This window comes from Harpia harpyja, chromosome 12, assembly GCF_026419915.1.
Source record: "Harpia harpyja isolate bHarHar1 chromosome 12, bHarHar1 primary haplotype, whole genome shotgun sequence".
In the NCBI taxonomy this organism is placed as follows: domain Eukaryota; kingdom Metazoa; phylum Chordata; class Aves; order Accipitriformes; family Accipitridae; genus Harpia; species Harpia harpyja.
Window position 1 is genome coordinate 8,913,424 of NC_068951.1, and position 18,880 is coordinate 8,932,303.

At 44.8% G+C, this 18,880-nt stretch overlaps 1 protein-coding gene across 7 annotated transcripts in view; it reads right to left on the reverse strand.

Moving 5' to 3' along the window:
* The window catches only part of COL26A1 (collagen type XXVI alpha 1 chain), a 182,096-nt gene that overhangs the window by 144,597 nt on the left and 18,619 nt on the right, over nucleotides 1-18,880 (reverse strand). For 5 of the 7 annotated variants that reach the window (XM_052804512.1, XM_052804515.1, XM_052804513.1 and 2 more), the window contains exons 2-3: nucleotides 12,045-12,167; nucleotides 1,173-1,276 (exon numbers count right to left, since the gene is read on the reverse strand). In XM_052804512.1, coding sequence (XP_052660472.1) covers nucleotides 1,173-1,276; nucleotides 12,045-12,167 — 227 coding nt within the window. The remainder of the gene's footprint in view (nucleotides 1-1,172; nucleotides 1,277-12,044; nucleotides 12,168-18,880) is intronic. The other 2 variants (XM_052804514.1, XM_052804509.1) reach the window with 1 other exon arrangement.

The window sequence follows — 18,880 nt, forward strand, 5'->3', positions numbered from 1 at the left end:
GCAGCATGCTAAATTGCAAAGCTCTCTCCTGTAGACTGCAATTTAGGGTAGCTTTTTTAAGAGTTTTCTTGAGCTTCTAGGAAGCTATTGTTTCCTCAGCAGCCTGAAGCGAGCTGCTGTCTGCAACCATCATTTTTGTGACTGTAACGAGACAACTTCGGAATTAGAGATTTGCCTGAATTGTGCGATTAGCACCAAGATATCACAGCACAAAGAAAAAGAGGTGCAGCTACAAACAGCAGAGTCTTGAGAGATGTTGGACACCCCCAATGACCCTTCACCAGCCAGCAGAGGCAGGCTATGTTGACCTGATGCAAATGAACAGAAAACTCAAGGCTTAGTTTCTCTCCCATTCATAAGCCATGAACACTTATGACATAGATTCAGCAGAAGCCTTAGTACCTAAACCTGAAACTTGATGGAGAAGCAGGACTTGTTTCAAAGCCCCAGAAGTAACAGTTAAAGCAGAAAACTAAGGAAGGAAAATGCAAAACATGCCCCTTCTGTCCATCATGATGAGAAAAGACTTTGCTTTCTTCCAGCTCTGGAAAGAGCCCTGTGTTTTCCTTCGTGTGAAAGATCAGATGCCAAACCCAAAACTATGTTTTCACATGCACCGTGCAACCTGAGTGTTGCACCAGTAAGTCAAGGGGAGGGCAGGAAGAGGAACAGAAGGTGCCTAATTTAATTCAAAACTCTCTGGGAACACAGATATTATTTGTGTCCAGACCTTACAGGCATAAAATTTTTACAAATCAGCCATGCAGAGACCAGCTTTCATCAGCTACAGCAACTGGTGACGACAGTGAGATATAGAGAAGATGCACACTGACATGGAGAAAGCACATTTTCTGAAGGACTGTGCAATGGGAACACCAAGCATGAGCACATCTATAGACAGGTCATCCCCGAGTACCCATTTCTCAAATTTCTTTCCCCTCCCTGTTCAGGCTTCTTTGCAGGCATTCAGTATGATCTGTTTTCTAAGACCACCTTTTGGAGCTTGCATGTGAACATTCAGATAATGATGGGGAGTGAAGAGAATAGGTGATTTGTTCTGTGTTTGAGAGGCATAGAGCAAATTAAGGAAGAAAACCCAGCACAACCCAGCCAGTGCATCCACACATCCCCTAGCTGCTCTGTAAGGACAGGTGCATTGCTGGATAACTTACCCTCTTCACAGTTGCTCCCTGTGAAGCCAGGACAGCATCTCCACTCCAGTGTGGTCACAGTTCGGTAGGACATTTTGTACGTGGGCCTGATGAGAGTCCTGTAACTAACACAAATGAGAAGTCAGTAGAATGGACTTACCTACTCAAGGGTGGTGTTGCTACTGATTTGTAGCACATCTTCCTGCCTGGATATATCCCCAGAGCACCCAGCCTCCCCCAGCTGCAGAAAAAGGGAGACACACAAAATAACAGAGCAAGGGTTTACCACAGCATGGATCTGATTTGACAACCTTTTATTTTTCTCCTTAAGTCCTCATACTCTTCTGGCTCTTCCCCATACCTCTCTCCCAAATAACACCAGTATGCTTTGTGGAGGTCTCATTGCTACCAAGTCGTTGCAAGTAGCAGAGATGATGATTCTTGTTTCCTGCACTCTACCTCTATGGGGATTTTTCTGATGTTGAACAAAGGCTAGCATTAGCCTTTCCTCACTCGGTACTAACAGAGTTTCCAAAACGTTACTCTCACAAAAATTGCATAAATGTCTCAGGTGTCTTCCCTTCTCCCACCCCCACCACTCATATCTGGGGTGTATCGACACATCAGTGTGACAAAGATCATCATGACACAACATTACATTGGTGATCTCCATGGAGTCTTTTTTTCCAGCTAGCTGACCTGTGCCTCATTTTTCCCCATCTGAAATAGGGTTACACTCTTCCTCACCACAGCCAAGGCTCTGCAGGACACATTTGTTAGCTCTGTGTACAGCACACAGCACCCCCAGGGTCCCAATTAAAGCACAAGTACTGCCATGCCCCACTGGAAACTAGAGGGCTGCGTGCAGACACAAGCAGACCTGTGCAAGGCACCAGTGATTCTGAAGTCAACACAAAATGGACAGTTCCATAAATGCCAGCTTTTCTTTTAAAACAGCAGTCCTTTAAAGCTTGCAAATCGGAGTTTTCCCAGTATACAGCCAGGCAAGTCACTGCTGCTATTCATGAAGCTAAAAGCAAACACAGAAGTCATATTCTACAAGGTCCCCTCGAAATTCCTACCCTTATTTAACAGCCAAAGGAATCTGGCAGGCACAGGGACAGGCTGAAGCTTTGGGATTACAGTGTTGCAGGCTGCAGCTTTATGCTTCTCTCTCAAGACACAAGCCCAGAGCACCTGGGTCTCCTTGGGGAAGAGCCTCCTCCTGCAGTGCCGAGAGCCACCAGGAGACGGAGCGCTGCCCCAACCTGCTCCACCTGCAGCACTGCCCTGGGCTCGGCTAGGCACAAGGCCAAAATGGAGCTAGAAATTGCATGAATCTCATCCAAAACCCCTCCAAGGGGTAGCAGGCACAGGTGTACATCCAGGACAGCACTGCAGTGACATTGGTAGTTACTGTGAAGAGCAGTAACACAGGCTTGCCAGAAGAGGCTGCCCATGTATGTCTTGGAAAGAAGGGAGCAGCTCAGTCATGGTTAACACTGTCTTTAGGAAACTAATTTCTCAGTAAACTGTTGCTGATTACTTATGCAAGCTGCCAAACACAGAAACCAACTTCTATAGCCACCGGAGAAGAGGGCTGCGCAAGCTTCCTCCTGAGCACGGGGCTGCCTGCACTTGAAATGGATCGCCCAGCGATGGGAGAGCAGTGCTGTCTCCCAAGAACATTACATCCTCACCTTCCGAGTTGCCAAAAAGCATGCCAGTTACTGCTAATACTGACAACTGTGATCCAGGCACTTCTCTAATATGGGCTGGACAGAGCCAGCTAATCCCACCTAGTTCTTAGCACTTCTGCATCCAATGGTATTCAGGAGTTTGCAGTCATGAGTGAGTTTGAGGACTTGGCACCATGTTGATGTAGGTAGACGTTCAGTGCTTTTTCAGAGAGACCTCAGGCATGAAGACTTTAAGTTTCTTGCTGAGGGCCTCTCAGACAGCTCTGGCAAAGTTCAGGAACTGAACCCGAGTCTCCCAACTCCCACTTCTGGCGTTGGACTCGAGACATCTTTCCACACGTAAGCCCCGAACCATCAGTCAGAAGTTCATGACTTTGTCACTAACACCACAGCTGGATTTGACCTTCAGATGAAAGTCTCCAGCCCTGTTACCAGTGTCCGGAGCCAGCTAGTCTCCAACCACACCATGATTTTAAAACCATGTTTCTGCCAACACCAAGATGTTAAAGCTCTCTCAAACTTCATTATGAAGTGTGGAGAGTGGCTTGAGCCAGACTGGAATCTTGGCAGCAGTTCTGTGTCGGGGAAGTAGCTAGAGTTTAATCCTCAAACGAGCAAGGACTTCTCAGGGCATGACAAACGTGGAGCTCAGCTGTCACAGCCTACCACCCACCCTGAATTTCCTGGAAGAGTCCTGATGTTTGCAGCTCCATTCAGCATTATGCAGTCAGGCATGCAAAGTGGTCCCTGCTTGCTAGCTCCGATTCGCTCTAAAGTTGCTCTGTTCTTCATAGCATCATTTTTCCTCAAGCATGTGACATGGCACCAAGGCCTGTTGTTACATACATCATCACATCACACAGATTTCTGACTGCTATTCCAGGAGGGGAGCAAAGAAAACTCGTTTAGCAAAGCATGACCACTGTCTGACACCTGAAGTGTTGCAACTGAAGAAGAAGAAAAAACATGGAAAAAAGGAGAGGAAAAGAAGATACCTGTTAAAGGTCAGAAGCTTTGGAATGAAAATGTGTGGAAAACACAACAGGCAGGAAAAAGGATTGGTAGCAGAATAGGGAAGCCTTTCCCTTGGATGTCACCCAAGCCACAAACGTTGGCATAGAAATCTGCAAAACCACAGTAAGAGAAGAGGTTAGGATGAGCCACAACCTGAACCACTTTGCTTCCCAGACAGCCAAAGGATATGCTCAGCATACACAGTCCCCTTCAGCAGAAGGCTTCCAAGCATTTCACAGAGAAGCAAACTACCGGGACCTGCCACTCTACTGCAAGAGATAAGCGTCATTTACCAACATGTTTGCTGAGGCTCACAGCAATATCCCAGGGAGTGGGGCAACACTGAGGGAAGAACCCAGAAAACTCAACTAGCAGCCACTGCTTTTACTAGATCAGATCAAACACCTGGCTGTCCTTGGAGACTGCCTGATCAGTGTCAGACAAGTTACAGGAACTCATCTGCATGCAGTCATCATTTGGGAAACCGAGTCTCTTGCTTGTGTCTCTCTAACTGACTGCCCAGGAAGTAGTAATTTGGGGATGTAGCATGAGATGACTGATTAACTGATTTGGGAGTATGAAGCTAGAAATACTGGAGAGGTCAGGACACATTGAGGGATGGCAGCCAACAAGTCTCACACCTCAGCATGCAAGGATATGTTCCCCTTGCTCTCAAGGAAGCGTCACTGAACACAACAGCCACACATGACACAAGAAAGAGAAAGTGTGTCACATTCTTGGATCAGAGCCTCAAAAATCAGGTCAAAGAGAAAGGCGTGATCTCTGCCATGACCCAAGCAGGACAGCCTGTCACACACAGGAAATACCCGCCCCCTTTATGGATTCCCCCTGCCCTTTGACACTTACAAAGCAAGCTGTTTGTACACAAATACGACATGAGAGAGAAGGTGTGAAACTCATTTCCACATCGCAAGAGATGGTTTTGTTAGTGGGATTCATTCAGCCATTGAAGTTTGTGCCCAAGGAGACCTCCGCAACCTTCAGAAGCTTCTATTCATTTTTATTTAAGTTCCAGGTTGAAAGTTTCAACATCACTTACTGGTGGGTTTGAGGATAACAAGAAGAATTAACTTGCCTTTTGACTGGCAAAGAATCTGGAAACCAAGGAATCCAAGCTTTCTTTTATGTACTACTCTCATTGCAATGAAGTCACATATCAACCCAATGGGTCCAACCCTGTACAAATAACTGCCCTATTGTCTTTCTAACAGGGACAATCCATCTTTGTTATAACAAGTGCTACCTCTGTATTAAAAGAAGATCAGAACAAAACTCATGGTAGTTCCTCCAATTTTTGGTACCCATGCCCTGATTTACAGACATGCCAAAAATCTAAAATTCCCCATAGAAAATCAGGGTATTCTGAAATCAGATTTCAAATACATCAGGTTAACGTAACCTAATCTTGAAGTACTTGACTGCCTTGGAAAGAAGGGAGGTTGGAAAGAGCTTGGCAAGTATTAACATAGAGAAGAATATCCTATGGGTGTACCCAGAGAGTTCGTTTCTCAGAGAAGCCATCAAGAACATATTTGGTTCCAAACACCACTATCCCCACTCCAGACAGACCATCATAAGTATCCTCTCAAAGCCTACCAGACCCTGATTATACCAGGTAGCTTCTCCATGGAATACAGACAAGATAACTTCACCTCAAACTAGTGCCACAACTGACACAGGGACAAGGAGTACCTTTGCCATCAGGTTTGCACTCACAAGCATGGCAGAGACCATCACTCTGTGAATCAGACCTGTGCTCTTTTTTTTCCCTGCAGCCCCAGGTTTTCCAGCTTCCCTAGCACAAAGGCAGTAGTTCCCCAGGGAAGAATGTAACCAGAGGAGTTTCAAATATGCTCCTGCAGACACTGGACAGAAAACAAAACCTGCAGCTGCAGGAGTGTTGGAAGCCGTTGTACATGTCTCCTGCCTTTGCCAAAGGGGAGGAAGAGGACTCTGTTCCACTCTGAGCATGTGTGGTTTGCACAACTTATCGAGAGTCTAAAACCCAGAAAACAGAAACTTACACACCTTCCATCCCAAGTTGTACAGAGCAATACTCTACAGTCTCTCAGTCCCAAGAAAAAAAAGACAAAGGACAGAGAGACAGATGTTTCTGTGCCACCAGAGTAATCATCAGCTCCTGTCTTTATTAACAATTAGATCTCAGTGCTATAGCAGAGCAGCACTGCACTTCCCTACCAGCAAGGAGGAAGAATGCCCAGACAGCATGTTTGGAGAAGATCAAAAGGCCTTCAGTTAGCAGCCTGAGGACACCTGTGCCTGTGCACAGTCTACAAAGCAGATGGCCCTCCACTAGGGCCCAGCCAGCAGCACACAGCCATCCACATTGTTCCCAAACATGAGAACGCACCTTTGTGCTACAGCTCTAATCCCTTACAAACTCAGAGCCTCTATCTATCCTGTTCACAGGAGCACTGTTCATCCTACAGTTGTATCCCGTGTGTGCATGGGAGAGCAGGCATCTTTTTCCAAGCATATGACTCTACAACTTGGAGAGAAATAAGGGAGTTAAACACATAAAAGAGTTTGTGTGTAACAGGACTTGAAATGGCAATTCTAATGCACTGGAATAAGCTCTAGGATTTATTATTCAATTGACTGGAAAGAAAGAGAAGGATTTCCCTGCGGCGTTACTACTTCTGAAACTGAGGAGAAACATCAGCTACAGGCCAATCTCTTGAGTGAGAGATCCCCAACTTCTCATACTTACCCTGTAGCAATAGAGTCTTCAAAAGCAGAGAAGACCAAAATGGATGAGCCTGCAGAATTCCTTCTTTGTTATTCTGCAAACTAGCTTGTAAAATCCCCCCAGGAGCAGAAACGTGTTCAGTTTAAATGAAAACAACAAAAAAGAAAACCCAACGTTCAGAAACAGCAAGAATGAGCCATGCAAGACATGTAGCCTGCTTACATTAAAAATGTCATCAAAAGCACATAGCATTTGTGATAAGCCAAACCAGCTAGAATACTGAAAGGAAAAAAACATGCAATGACTGGCAGTTGGAAAGAGCATTACAGCCCAGATTTGCTGTGTTGCAAGAATGCTCTCCCCTTCCATCTCTCCCACCTTTGGGTGGTGTTTGAAGCTGACAGATGAGTAACTTTATGTTTGGGGTTTCAATGGCTCTTGCTGAAGTACGGAGACCAGGTAAGCCCATCCCCATACAAGCCAGCTCTGTGTTTCCAGGGGAATATTCAGATTCTCTGAAGCCAGGAAGCACTGCAGAGACAGGATGCTCAAAGGGTAGAGTGAAACAGCTATGTGACCACTGAATACAGCAAAAAGTAGCAGGATGAACACTCACACAACCTTGCTGGGAACATTCATTTTTCTAGGATGAAACAAGTAGGAGAGGAGTCAGAATATCCTGCCACAATCTGAAGCAGCATGCTTCCAGACATGAGACAGGGATTTTCACAGCAACAACAGTTTGAAGCAGAAAATGTTCGTCTTCTGAAGGCTGAAACAGTGCATGACCTGCCAGGCTGTTCATCACATTCATTTACCTCCTGAGATACTGTTTTACTGACCACAAGTCATACGCAAATACTCTAATCAAAATTAGGCTGATATTGGCCAATTAGGGTATAGCAAGAAGTTGTCCTATTCTCAAAGTCATAAAACACAGTAAGACAAAAGAAGTACTGTTCTCATCTTATAGGCGAGGTGGCATCACTTGACTGAAGGCACAGGAAGTCGCAAAAGTTCCAGCAACTGAATGCAGGTCTCAAATCCCTGCCTGGCCTATGCAACCACCCTTCTCTGTGAGCCTCGAGGAGTGTAGTGTCCTAAGCATGATAGGATTGTGCGCTAGCCTGCAGCTGCTGCAGCAAAATGATTGCTCAGGAGAAGGGTTACAATTCAGATGCCCGGGTTTACTGGGAGCAGGGTGCAATCATTCAGGCAGCAGAGACCCAGCGATTAGGTTGCCATTGAAACACCAAGCTAGAGACTTTATCCCTTCCTTCAGACAGATAAGTGGCATGCAATTTTTATAAGTACACTAGGAGCTTCAGCCAGACTGCTGGAAAGTTGCCCGTTCACTTTGTAGTGTGACAAAGCAAAGGCATATCCTATGGCGCGCAGAAGCTGAAGCCTTCACTACACAAATAGAGAGAGTTCAAGAATAGATCTGCTGAGGGAAAATCTCCAGCCAAGACTGCTCCAAAGCAACTCAGCACCCAAGCTAAATAAAGAGTCCAGGGTGGAGGGCAAGAACAGAGCAGCTCATCCCATCCCAGCCAAGATGACAACACTCCTGCAAAAGAGGTATAGCTGCCAGCTTCCCAAGAGCAAGTGAATAGACAGCGAGGACATCACACTACTGAAGCTGCTAAAGCTGGGGATCTCACAGATATTCCTCTGTCAAAGGCTTGACCCTGAGCTGCAGTTTGTGCAATAAGGGAAAGAAACATAATGCGAATGAATGGGAGACAGGAAATGGATTAAATCCTTGTCTGGCCACACTGATGTCTGCTTGTAAGCAAAGTCTCTCTAACAGAGAACTCCTCTCAGCTGTCACCACGAGGTTGAGAGATGCCTTTTTTTTGGCTGGCGTCCCTTTTGCTAGTGAGCAGCCCGGTAACGGGTGCTGGCAGAATGAAAGCTCTCTCAGATATGGTTGACTCCCTGTAAACAAGGAGATGAAAACAGTTTGTTTCAAGTCACAGCTGGGAGAAATACTATAAAGCCAAAATAATGCCAATGGCTTACTGACATTTTGCATTGCTTACAGTCAAGCATAACACCATATGAATCTGGCTGTGCCCCCCCCTTCAAGCTCAGGCACCAGAAATCTCACTAGAGAAAAATAGGAGAAGGCCAGAATATCTTTAAGTTTGTCTTTTTGACAAAAGGAAAGCAGATATATTTATATTACCTGAACAATCACAGGGGTATATAGAGCATGAACATTTGTAGCCATTACCAGACCTGGAGTAAGTCTGATGTTGCCAGAAGCTAGACTTCCAGAAAACCTGAAAAGACAGAGGTGCTGGTACAGAGAAGGTAAGGAGGAAACAAACAACATTGTTTGATGGGAATGAAGCATTGGCCCTGTGAAACATTCTTGCTGGACCTGTCATGTAGAGCAGATACAGTCAAGCAGGCAATCATTAAGGACCGTAGACAAAATAGAGAAGCTCCTTCATATTACAGGAACACACTCAAGGACTGGTGACTTTGAGAAGATGTTTAGTGACACAAGGGATTCTTTGCTTCCCATTACATGAAGCTAGCGTAAGCCCTCTCCTGTGTTTTGCGAAGTGTTGGGATAGGACACTATCAGATTTGATACTAGTCACACTGCTTTTCCCAAGCGGTTGTCTTCACCCTGCACCACAGACAGCATGTTCACCACAAGAAAAAACAGACTCCTGAGAAAACCAGGACATCTCCCAGGCAAACAGCAGTGTCACCCAAAACTTTCAGACACAGGGAAGTAGGACACCCAAGTTGAGTTTTCCGTTCTGTTCATCTTCTGTAAGAATTTTCAGAGACCTGTCGAAGGAAGTTGTGCAGCATGGTGGCCGATATAAGCTTACACGCCCCTTTGAAGCCAGTTTCTTAGCAGAAAAATAAGGAAAACAAATATAACTTGCCAGGAACTGCACTAGCAAGTGAGGTGCTGAATAGAAGAGGGACTCAACTTCCTTGTGACTTTGGGGTCTGTCTTTCTCATTGCTATCCTTGGGAGTTTTCATCTGAAAACAGGAGAAGGGATTCACCTGAATTAGGAGAGAGATTGAATATTTTCTCTTTAGGAAACACCATTTTGGTGAAAGAGGGGTAAAAATATCATTAAAAAATTTTTTTCAAAACTCAGCTTCACTCTGAGACAAGAGAAAGCCAGTTACTCACACATCCGTAGGTGCTGGCAACATAACGTTGATAGGCTGCTGCATTGGCCTAGGAAATAAGACCTCAACCATACAACATGACTCATGGTTACCAAATGTTGCCCACAGTAGTTACATGTCAAAAGATCCATAATTTTCAGTGGTTGTTTTTCATTCTGTTATTAGAAGTCAGACGCACTGCCGAAAACAAGCAACCACTTATAAAAGATGTCTGGGATGGGGATAACTTATACAACAACCCACTCAACTCTCAGGACCTCAGTGTCTTCGACTTCATTGCTACTTGTTCTTGGGGTTCTCCCTTTCGTCCAGTGGCAGTATAGGAAATTATCAGGAAGCAGCACATGCCACTCCTGCTTTACCTGTGTTGATAACAAATGCTGCAGCCCACCCAGTTAACAGCTTTCTGAAGGTCCTTGGGAAAGAGAGGTCCAGGGTCTTTCTCTACTTCATGTAAGAATATCATATGATGCATGATTAAAGGACAGACAATATAGTCATTTCCTTGGAAGGGTGCCATCCGCTTTGCTCGTGTTTCCTCCCACTTGCAAAGGGAACAGAGCATTAGTGTCCTCCCATCTCTTCTGGTAGGTTTCTTCATGGTGATCATCTTCCAGAAATGCAGCTCCTGTCAGCTGAACTTTCACCAGCCAAGATCTTAAATATCAATAACCCCAGCTTCTTTCCATGATAATTTTTCTTTCTATGTGAAAATAAGTCAGCTGCCATTCTGCATTGTCTCCAAACAATTGAACTCGTCAGGCAAATGAGCCAAACTACATTTGAAACTGAAAATGTTCCATGAATAATAATGTCACAACAGCACACACTACTCTTAAAGTCTCTGGGTTAACAATGTAAGAATCAATGTATACGAGTAACTGCAGGAGCCCACAAAAAGGATTTTTACTAGTAACGTGATCAATTGTTTGGTACTTATGAAACTACGGTTATGTTAACAAGGAAAAATAAGCATGATTTTTGGCAAGTTTAGGAGACAAGGTGAAAGCTCACAAGTTTCTAATGACAATTATGTGCGTAAAAAGTCTGGGAAATTAAAAAGCTTCAACAGAATTTTGGCCACAACAGTGTAAAATATTAAGTGTTTCAACCACAGCCTTGCATAAAACAAGACCAAAGAGACACCAAAGCAGATACATTACAAGTGAAAAAACTTAAACTGACCACTGGCCAAGTAGAAACTGGAGAACCAACTGTGGTAACTGCCACATGCAAAATGTGAATTCCAGATGAAGAGTCGCAAGAACAGACTGGGAAGGTGGATCTCTGGGTATTTAAGTGGGTAGTTCAACCACATTCTGGCTAGGTTATCAACTACAAGAGGACCTCAATCAGCACCCTGTGGGTGAACTGGTAACAATAACAATAAAATGACTAAGCTTTGTAAGCTAAACTATGGGCTTGTCTACATGGGAAATTGTTATAGAAGCTAGGTGTAAATTTAGAGCACAATGGCTTTTTTGCACCAATTCCCAGACGGGTGGGTAACACTATTCTGCTCCGAGAATGTCTTTTCAGAGAACACAACAATACAAAGACACTTTGCATACTGAAAGGTGGTAGCTGGGGATAGCTATTTCATACTTTCTTTTTTTTTTTTCTTAAATGTAGGTGGGTCCCAAGACCACAAAAAATTGAAAGGTAAAGCAGGCTCAGAGCAAGTTTTTGACAAGTCACTGTCTCTAAGCTTTGTTTCTCATCTGGGGAGAGGGGACATTGTGCTTTCATGCATGTTTTAAAGGATATTGAGATGCAGGTGTAAGAGATGCTGTCAGGAAATTCCACTCCAAATGGTACAGGGCATATTACCTTTGTCCATCACCAGCTGCAACGAATTTGATCAAAGCTTTCCAATGTATGTGATCAATATTACCCTAAAGACCTGAGTATGAGGACTTGATACCAACAAGCCACATAGTGCTATTGGTCCAGCATCCCTGCTAGCCCTGTTCAGTCACACTGCACCCTCTTGGACTCCATTATTTATTTAGCTTCACGCTGGACTAGCAACAGTCTCCTGTGTGGAGAAGTACAAACTGGCATTACAACCTAAGCTAAACTGTCTCACATAACCTGTCCCTAACACTACCTTACCTTCATGTGTAATTACTCTACAGCTAACACCAGTGCCATTCTTTAGTTACACCACCATGAACGTGATCCATTGATCTCAACCCTCTATGCAGTACTGAAAAGGTAAACAATTTAACGAGAAATGCAGGAAAATTTGGGCAACATGAGACATGAAGATTTTTACCTCACTAAGTTGGCACAAGGTCCTGGCCACCGGCAGCTCTGATAAACTCGCTGGATCACCGTTTCTGATCCATTCTGCACTTGGCAGGAAACTGTCCGTGTAACTGTATAGTGACACCAATGCCTGCAGAGAGAAAGGACACTGTTAGCCCCAGTAAGACAGCAAGCTGAACCAACATACATCAGACTGCAGTAAAAACAGACCAAGTATCTGGGGGTGGGGTTGTTTCTTCTGCCAGCCATAGCTTGCCTAACTTGCAGTCCTCATTTCTCACCCCACCCTCTCCTCCCAATAGCTGCAGAAAGATTCCCTGCTTCTGCCAACCTGAACCACAAGACATCCAGTAACGCCTCTTGCTTGGTCCTCAGAGGCCAGAGTTTTATAGTACATAATTTAGTTCTGCTAGTTATCATAAACAATAGGGCTTTAGAAAAAAAGAAAGAAAAAAAAAAAAGTGTTCCAAATCTCCTGATAGTCAGTTCCCATTGTACTGGTCTTAATTTCATCCTGCTCGTTATGGTATCATTCCTGAGCCTCCTGCCATTCTGAACAACATCTGAGTTGGAAAATTCTGCTTTTTGGTGTGGTGGAGCTCGTTGTCAGCAGGGCTCGATCAAGCTGGGTGCCAAACAAGTCATATTGCTGTCCTGGTGAGGTTACAGTCTAAAAATGGGCGAGAGAAGATGCAGGGGAGGGAGGGACTAGTGTCTTATGCTGTCTTATAAGAAAACAAAAGTGAGAGAGACCTCCTCACCGTAAGGTGTATGAGAAGGCAGGAACTGCAGTGTCAGCCCTGGGAATCAGGACCCATAGACCCTTTTCCACCTTCTCTGAAAATTATGTTTTTAGGTTCCAATGTCATTCTTGAGGGGGAAAAAAAGGATACTTTCATTTTCCCCTTGCAAGCATCATTCATGTTTGCTAAATACTGGTTCACATTTTTGCTTTTGTACCTCAGCGTAGTTAACAGATTTGAGAGCCACTTTCCTACTGATTGGGGATCAGAACTGGGATCACTAATGGGAAGTGGAAACACCAGCTTGTGCTCCAAAACACATAAAGTGCTTGTGTAAGCATTCCCTGCACATGCAGAAGAGTCCCGGCTCCTCATCCATCTTAAAGCAAGAGCCCCCAGTATAGTTGATCCCTTCTTCTCCAAGTATCACAGTGGCTCCCCAGCCTTGCAAACCAAAAATCAAACTGCTTGCCCAGTGGAAACAGGCACCTGTACATCCCCTCCTCCTTCCCTAACCCACCTTCCCCATGGCAGTTTAATTTTTCCAGTATTTGCCATTTACAGCATTTGTTGCATTTTGTTTCCTTTTTGGATTCCCCTCCTATCTCCGCAGGAGGCTCCCTGCTCTCTGGATAACTCTCATTTCCATGAATAGGAGGTACGCATGCCAGCAGCTGAGCCGAGCGCTGCAGACCACAATGGGCAGGCTGGGGCCAGCAGTCTTCTCACTGAACCTTCGGCTACAGCCAGATGGGTAAGATGGGGCACCCAAAGAGAGGGGGGCTTTCTACCCAGTGCCATCGAGCCCATTAGCAGTGTCAAGGGAGAGCCATGCAGGTTTCCCTGCAGGCACTGCTCCTACTCGCTGTAAACCTGCTTGCAATTCTCCATCAGGAAGCAGGGACTACAGTCACATCTCAGGTGACCCTAGGCTGGCAGGGAGGTCTTAGAGAACCACTTCTGTCAGATTTATTGAGGATCTGTGGTGTGTGTATATATAGGGATCAGACACCCTAGTACCCAAATGTCTGTACTAACGTCTACATCATAGAACCAAAGGGCAAAAAGGGGGAAAAAAGACTAATGAATCTTCAGATCACATGATGACAGCAGATCCTTTAACAGGCTCAATACAACTTCTGCACAAAGCTTAGGGAGCAAAACCAGAAGAAACAAAGACAGGAGCTAACGATTAGAAATGTGATAATTCAAAGTCAAGTTTTCTTTTTCATTTCACATGCACACATGATGCAATCAGCCATTTCATCTCTTCAAGCCTTAGTCATGGGGTTTGTTGAGATGGGTATTGCTGGATAAGATCTCCTCATGCCCAGGGAACAGCCAGCTGAGCATGGAAGGAAAAGCAGCCAAGAGAAAGAGCAAGTACAAGAGGGGCTGAGGAAACCACAGCTCCGTATGATTTACCTTGAGCATGTTTTTAGCACAGTGCTTGCAGCCATCGGAAGGACAGCACTTCTGCACAAACCTCAGGGCAAAAGCATTTCGTGTCAGACGAAAGAAACTGCACACATACAGAACCTAAGAGGATAATGGCAGAAGCATATGTCCTAAAGTTATGAAAAACAAAACTTCTCACTAACATGCAATGAGGAAAGGTCCCACCACAGGGGAGGAACGAAGCAGTAGTATGCACACTAGGAACATGTAACAGAGCATGAAGGGACATGAATACTAACAAATTCAGAATAAAGTTACTGAACATTTTAAAACAGAGCATAATTATCAAGGACTCGAGTGTCTCCACTCGTGTTAAGACCATTTTTCTAGCTTGTCAATGAAATCCAAATAAATCAATTTATTTACACGTGCTATAACTGTTACATAGCTTGTATGTGTGTCCCTCTGGCCTTCTCCCATCACATAGTCATCTGGGAAGATGTACCGTTTCCATCGTGTGGAGCTGGATTATCCTACACTGATTATTTCACTCTAATACTGATTTTGGTGGGCTTCTGAGACAACCTGTGCCACCTTCTTGGATACACACAAAGCACTTCTGTGTCAGATTAAAAAAAATAAAATTCAACTGCACTCTGAGAAAAACCCTCCATATCTGATGCTGAAACTAGAGCACTTCATATTCCTGAAGGCAAATAAGGTGGGAAGGTGAACAAAGACAAACACCACCGCACACTCCAGCACAATGCAGAAGAAAAAGGCAGGTGTTGGAGGCAGAGTCCACAGTTGCCAAAGGGAATCTGGCAGCCTGTCTGCTCTGGTTAATGTATAATGGCAGGTCCAAACTGTAACTCCTAAGGAGAAATGGAAAGCTACCATTACTCGCTTTAGCTTTCCCTTGCATAGACCCAGATTTAATGTCATCTTGCTCCTTCAAGGATTATTTTCAACCAGCTTGGGAATCTAGCACTACATTTGTGGATCTCGAGCTAAACAGGTGGCACTGGGCAGGCTATGTCAAAAACTGCAAGAAAGGTTGATTATTTTAAGCTACCTACAAAGCTGGTTTTGCCAGGGCTTTCATTCAGTGGGTGCTGCTGGCATGCACATAGATTTTCTTTCCAAATGAGTCCAAAACTGCTGTCTTGGACTCAGGTGGTCTCTAGCACCTTTGCTCTACCTGGTCCTTGGAATAAACTGTTCAGGTACACATATCCCCTTGCAAGTCCAAGGAATTTGGCAGTCAAGTTGTCATTTCTGCCTTGGAAAAGCCTTTCTTGGAAGTGAGATGTGCTGGACAGACCTTGTTAAAATGTAGTGACAGAGCTTTTAGGCAGTGGTTAGAGGTAAAGGCTGCTCCCACACTACAGTGCACAGGACAGAAGCCTGCACATTGGCGGGAGGGGGGGGGGAGGGGGAGGGGGGGGCAGGCGTGGAGAAACCCAACACTTTCCCAGGTTCATTTCAGATGACCTGCTCAGTGACCTATTATAAAAGGAAGCAATCATTACAGGAAATGAGAAGCTTCGCCGAGGCTCTCAGTTCATTGCTTTTGTTGCCTGAAGCCATCACCTGGGTTTGCCAGGCTGAACAGGACTGATAGCCCATGGCAAAATAACAGACCCTTCACTCAAATCTAGGGACAACCTTCCACCTTCCTCAGCAGGAGCACTGAGAGTGCAGCGACAGTGATAAAGTACCACAACACTTGTCACCTCTGCACTCTCAGTATCTTCCCTAAAGCAGAATCACCACAGCATGGATCATGAGGGCAAAAAAAAAATGGTCAGACCCCAAAGATACTCGGATAATCCAACATGAACACAGATTTCTCTAACTTCTCTCTTTACCAACAGAAGGAAGAGTTTAGTTACAAAGGTACCCACCCAGGATTGAAAAGTACATTCCCATTTACAAAACATCACACTCTTGGCTTCCCATAAATAGCATAATTTTCCTACAAATGCAGCTTTTAGGTGTTTGATTTTTACTGTGGCATAGAGCAGGTGAGACAGAAAGACAGGAGCATAGATGATCATAAGATGCATTAGGATATATAGCTTGGAACTCACTGTAGATTTAATAGCACAGTGACTACGACAGAAGACAGACAAAACCACCCCAAGATTTCTCTTCGCAAGCCAAAAGTCAGCAAGAACAGTCTCCAGAATGCAGACAGGCTTCAGACAATGTGACGAAAGGCCCCATCATGGCTTACAGAGATTATAAATGACCCTTTATATTATATACAGATGCTAGCAAGAAAGGTTTAGGACTTTTACTGGCATGCATCCAGGATGGCAGAGAATACATTGCTGCTTATTCAAAAAGAATATTCTAACCAAGCAAACAAAATGATCCGAATAGCAGGTCCTTTTGAGCTGGGTCTGTTAGATCTCATGCATGCTCATCACCAGCATATTTAGCACAAGGCCCCACAGTGTCTCATGGAATTGGTCTTCCACTGCTTTGCCTAGACAGGCAAGTCTCGCTTGGTCCATTTTCTCCAGCCGTTTCCAAAGGGACACCCTCTTCTCACACCCTATTTAATTCTTGGAAGACTTTCATGGACCACTGAGGATCTGCAGACCATGGCCTGCAAGCTACTGATTTAGATAGTTTCAGTCCAGGGCTACAGACCAAGATCTCATATCTTGATCACAGCTGACAACATGTTGTTCCAGAAGGAATATGAGTGTTGATGCCAACAGGTATCCAATCATATTTACTGTGTAGGTTCAAGGTGTTAATGTGGACCTTTCTGGCTAACTAGAGCAACAAATTCAATAGTTTGCTTCCATTTGGAGATACTCTGAAAACTACTATTCTGAACTTAAACAGACCCCTCTCTCAGCAGATGGCTAGGAGGGTGTTGCCTGCTTTCTACTGACTCAGCAAGAGCAGTGATGCATGGCTTCAGGCACCTGGACACCAGAGGAGACAAGAAAACCTAACTTTCCGGGGCATTCATGCATGGAGCAGGCTGCGAGGACCTCAAAAGCGCAACTGGACTTACACAGGGAGCTTGAGCTGTGTTTTGCTTCTGTATGCAAATGCCAGGGAGGAAGCCACATTCTACACCCCACTGACTTTCTGAACCTGCTTCACCCCTCATCAGAAGCCTTATTTGGATGCACAGTTCATCCCCTGGAGATTTTGGATGTCTGTACAGCTAGAATCCTACAGTGAGAGAGAAAAGGGACTGCAGAGGGTGAAGAAGTGTACGGTAACAAATACTCAAGCTAAAATACTGAAGTTCCAGAAGAGCCATATACTCGGATATCAGAGCTTAATTCCTGGCTAGCATGACTGAATTAGCTTAGAGCAATCATTTCACGGATGGGAAGACACTGACAGCAAGCTTCCTCTTTCCCCCTTCTCACCATCTGGATTTGCACAGTACTGTTTCCTAAGCCCACTGCTTAACAGGTGTGTAAGGGATCCCTCCACCCATTTGCCCACTGCAACACACTTCTTGTGGTGCCCATGCCACAAGAAACTTAGAGCCATCTCCAAAAGCAATGTTTGCTTCTTTCCTAGTCCAAACTGCTGGCTTTTATCCAAGCTTCTCAGACTGCTGGGGGTCTCTGGAGGACCTTCTAGGGGGTTCGCAAGAGAAAAGCCAACTGGTTGTTAGTAGGCTTCGTTTCACTAGACAAGTGACCACAAATTGAACAATGTCAGAAACTACTGGGCTGAACTGATCAGGACTCAGCAAGTAGCCTGTTTAATCAGGAGTGTGCAACTTGAAAATTAAAGCGGCTACATTCTTGCCTAATCACTTCTTTCAGTGGGACAACAGTTCAGCTCCACATACAAAACTGACTTGCTGCGGTGCCCTGTTAAGGACCGGCCTACAGCAGGCAACGCCTACCACACACAGGACCTTCTGGCTGATGCATTCACTGGACTGAAGGACATAGCTACAACTCCTGATATCCATGGCCTTATAGCACACCATGCTCCTACCAGCATGAAATGCTGTGCTTTCAGCGGAAACAATCCTACAAGTTAGACTGTGAACAAAGCCATTTATGCTGTTGTAGAGCCAAGTAAAATGGAGATTTAGTGTGGTTTTAGGACTTCCAATGAAAGCACATGCCACACAGTGCAACACAAAAGCTCAAATCACCACAACTGGCCAAGACAGAAGCAAGCAAAGTCTTTCGGGGCGGGGTGGGCGTGGGGGGGAAGACTTTATATGAAGGACTGTTTCATCAGCACCTGCTGCATGTGTTTGGGCATGAATTGACCTTCCCCACTCCCAATAAAAATTGCAGAAGTCTCTCAATGAGGTTGACATTTCTGATGCTTGTGATTTGCCCTAAAGGTTTGTGCTGTGTAAACAACTGCACTGAATTATCTTTTTGTTTCCATAAGGATAACACACTGTGTGTTATACTTAGCAGAGATCAACATTTAGGGCACAGAAAACAGTAGGAGTGTTTTGATAGCTAGATAGATTTCCCCAAGTTTCCTCATAACATTTTTCACTGGAGCTATCAATTTCCCTGCAATCCTAGAGAGGAATTTCAATAAAATCAGAAGGTCGCTGACTTTCACTGGGAAAAAGTTGCTGTTCTAACTCAATGAAAGCAAACTGTGCCCTTTTCTCTGTGTAAATAGTACAGCATCCCACTTGCTTTGCCAGAACAGCAATCCATACATTGTGTGCTGGAAC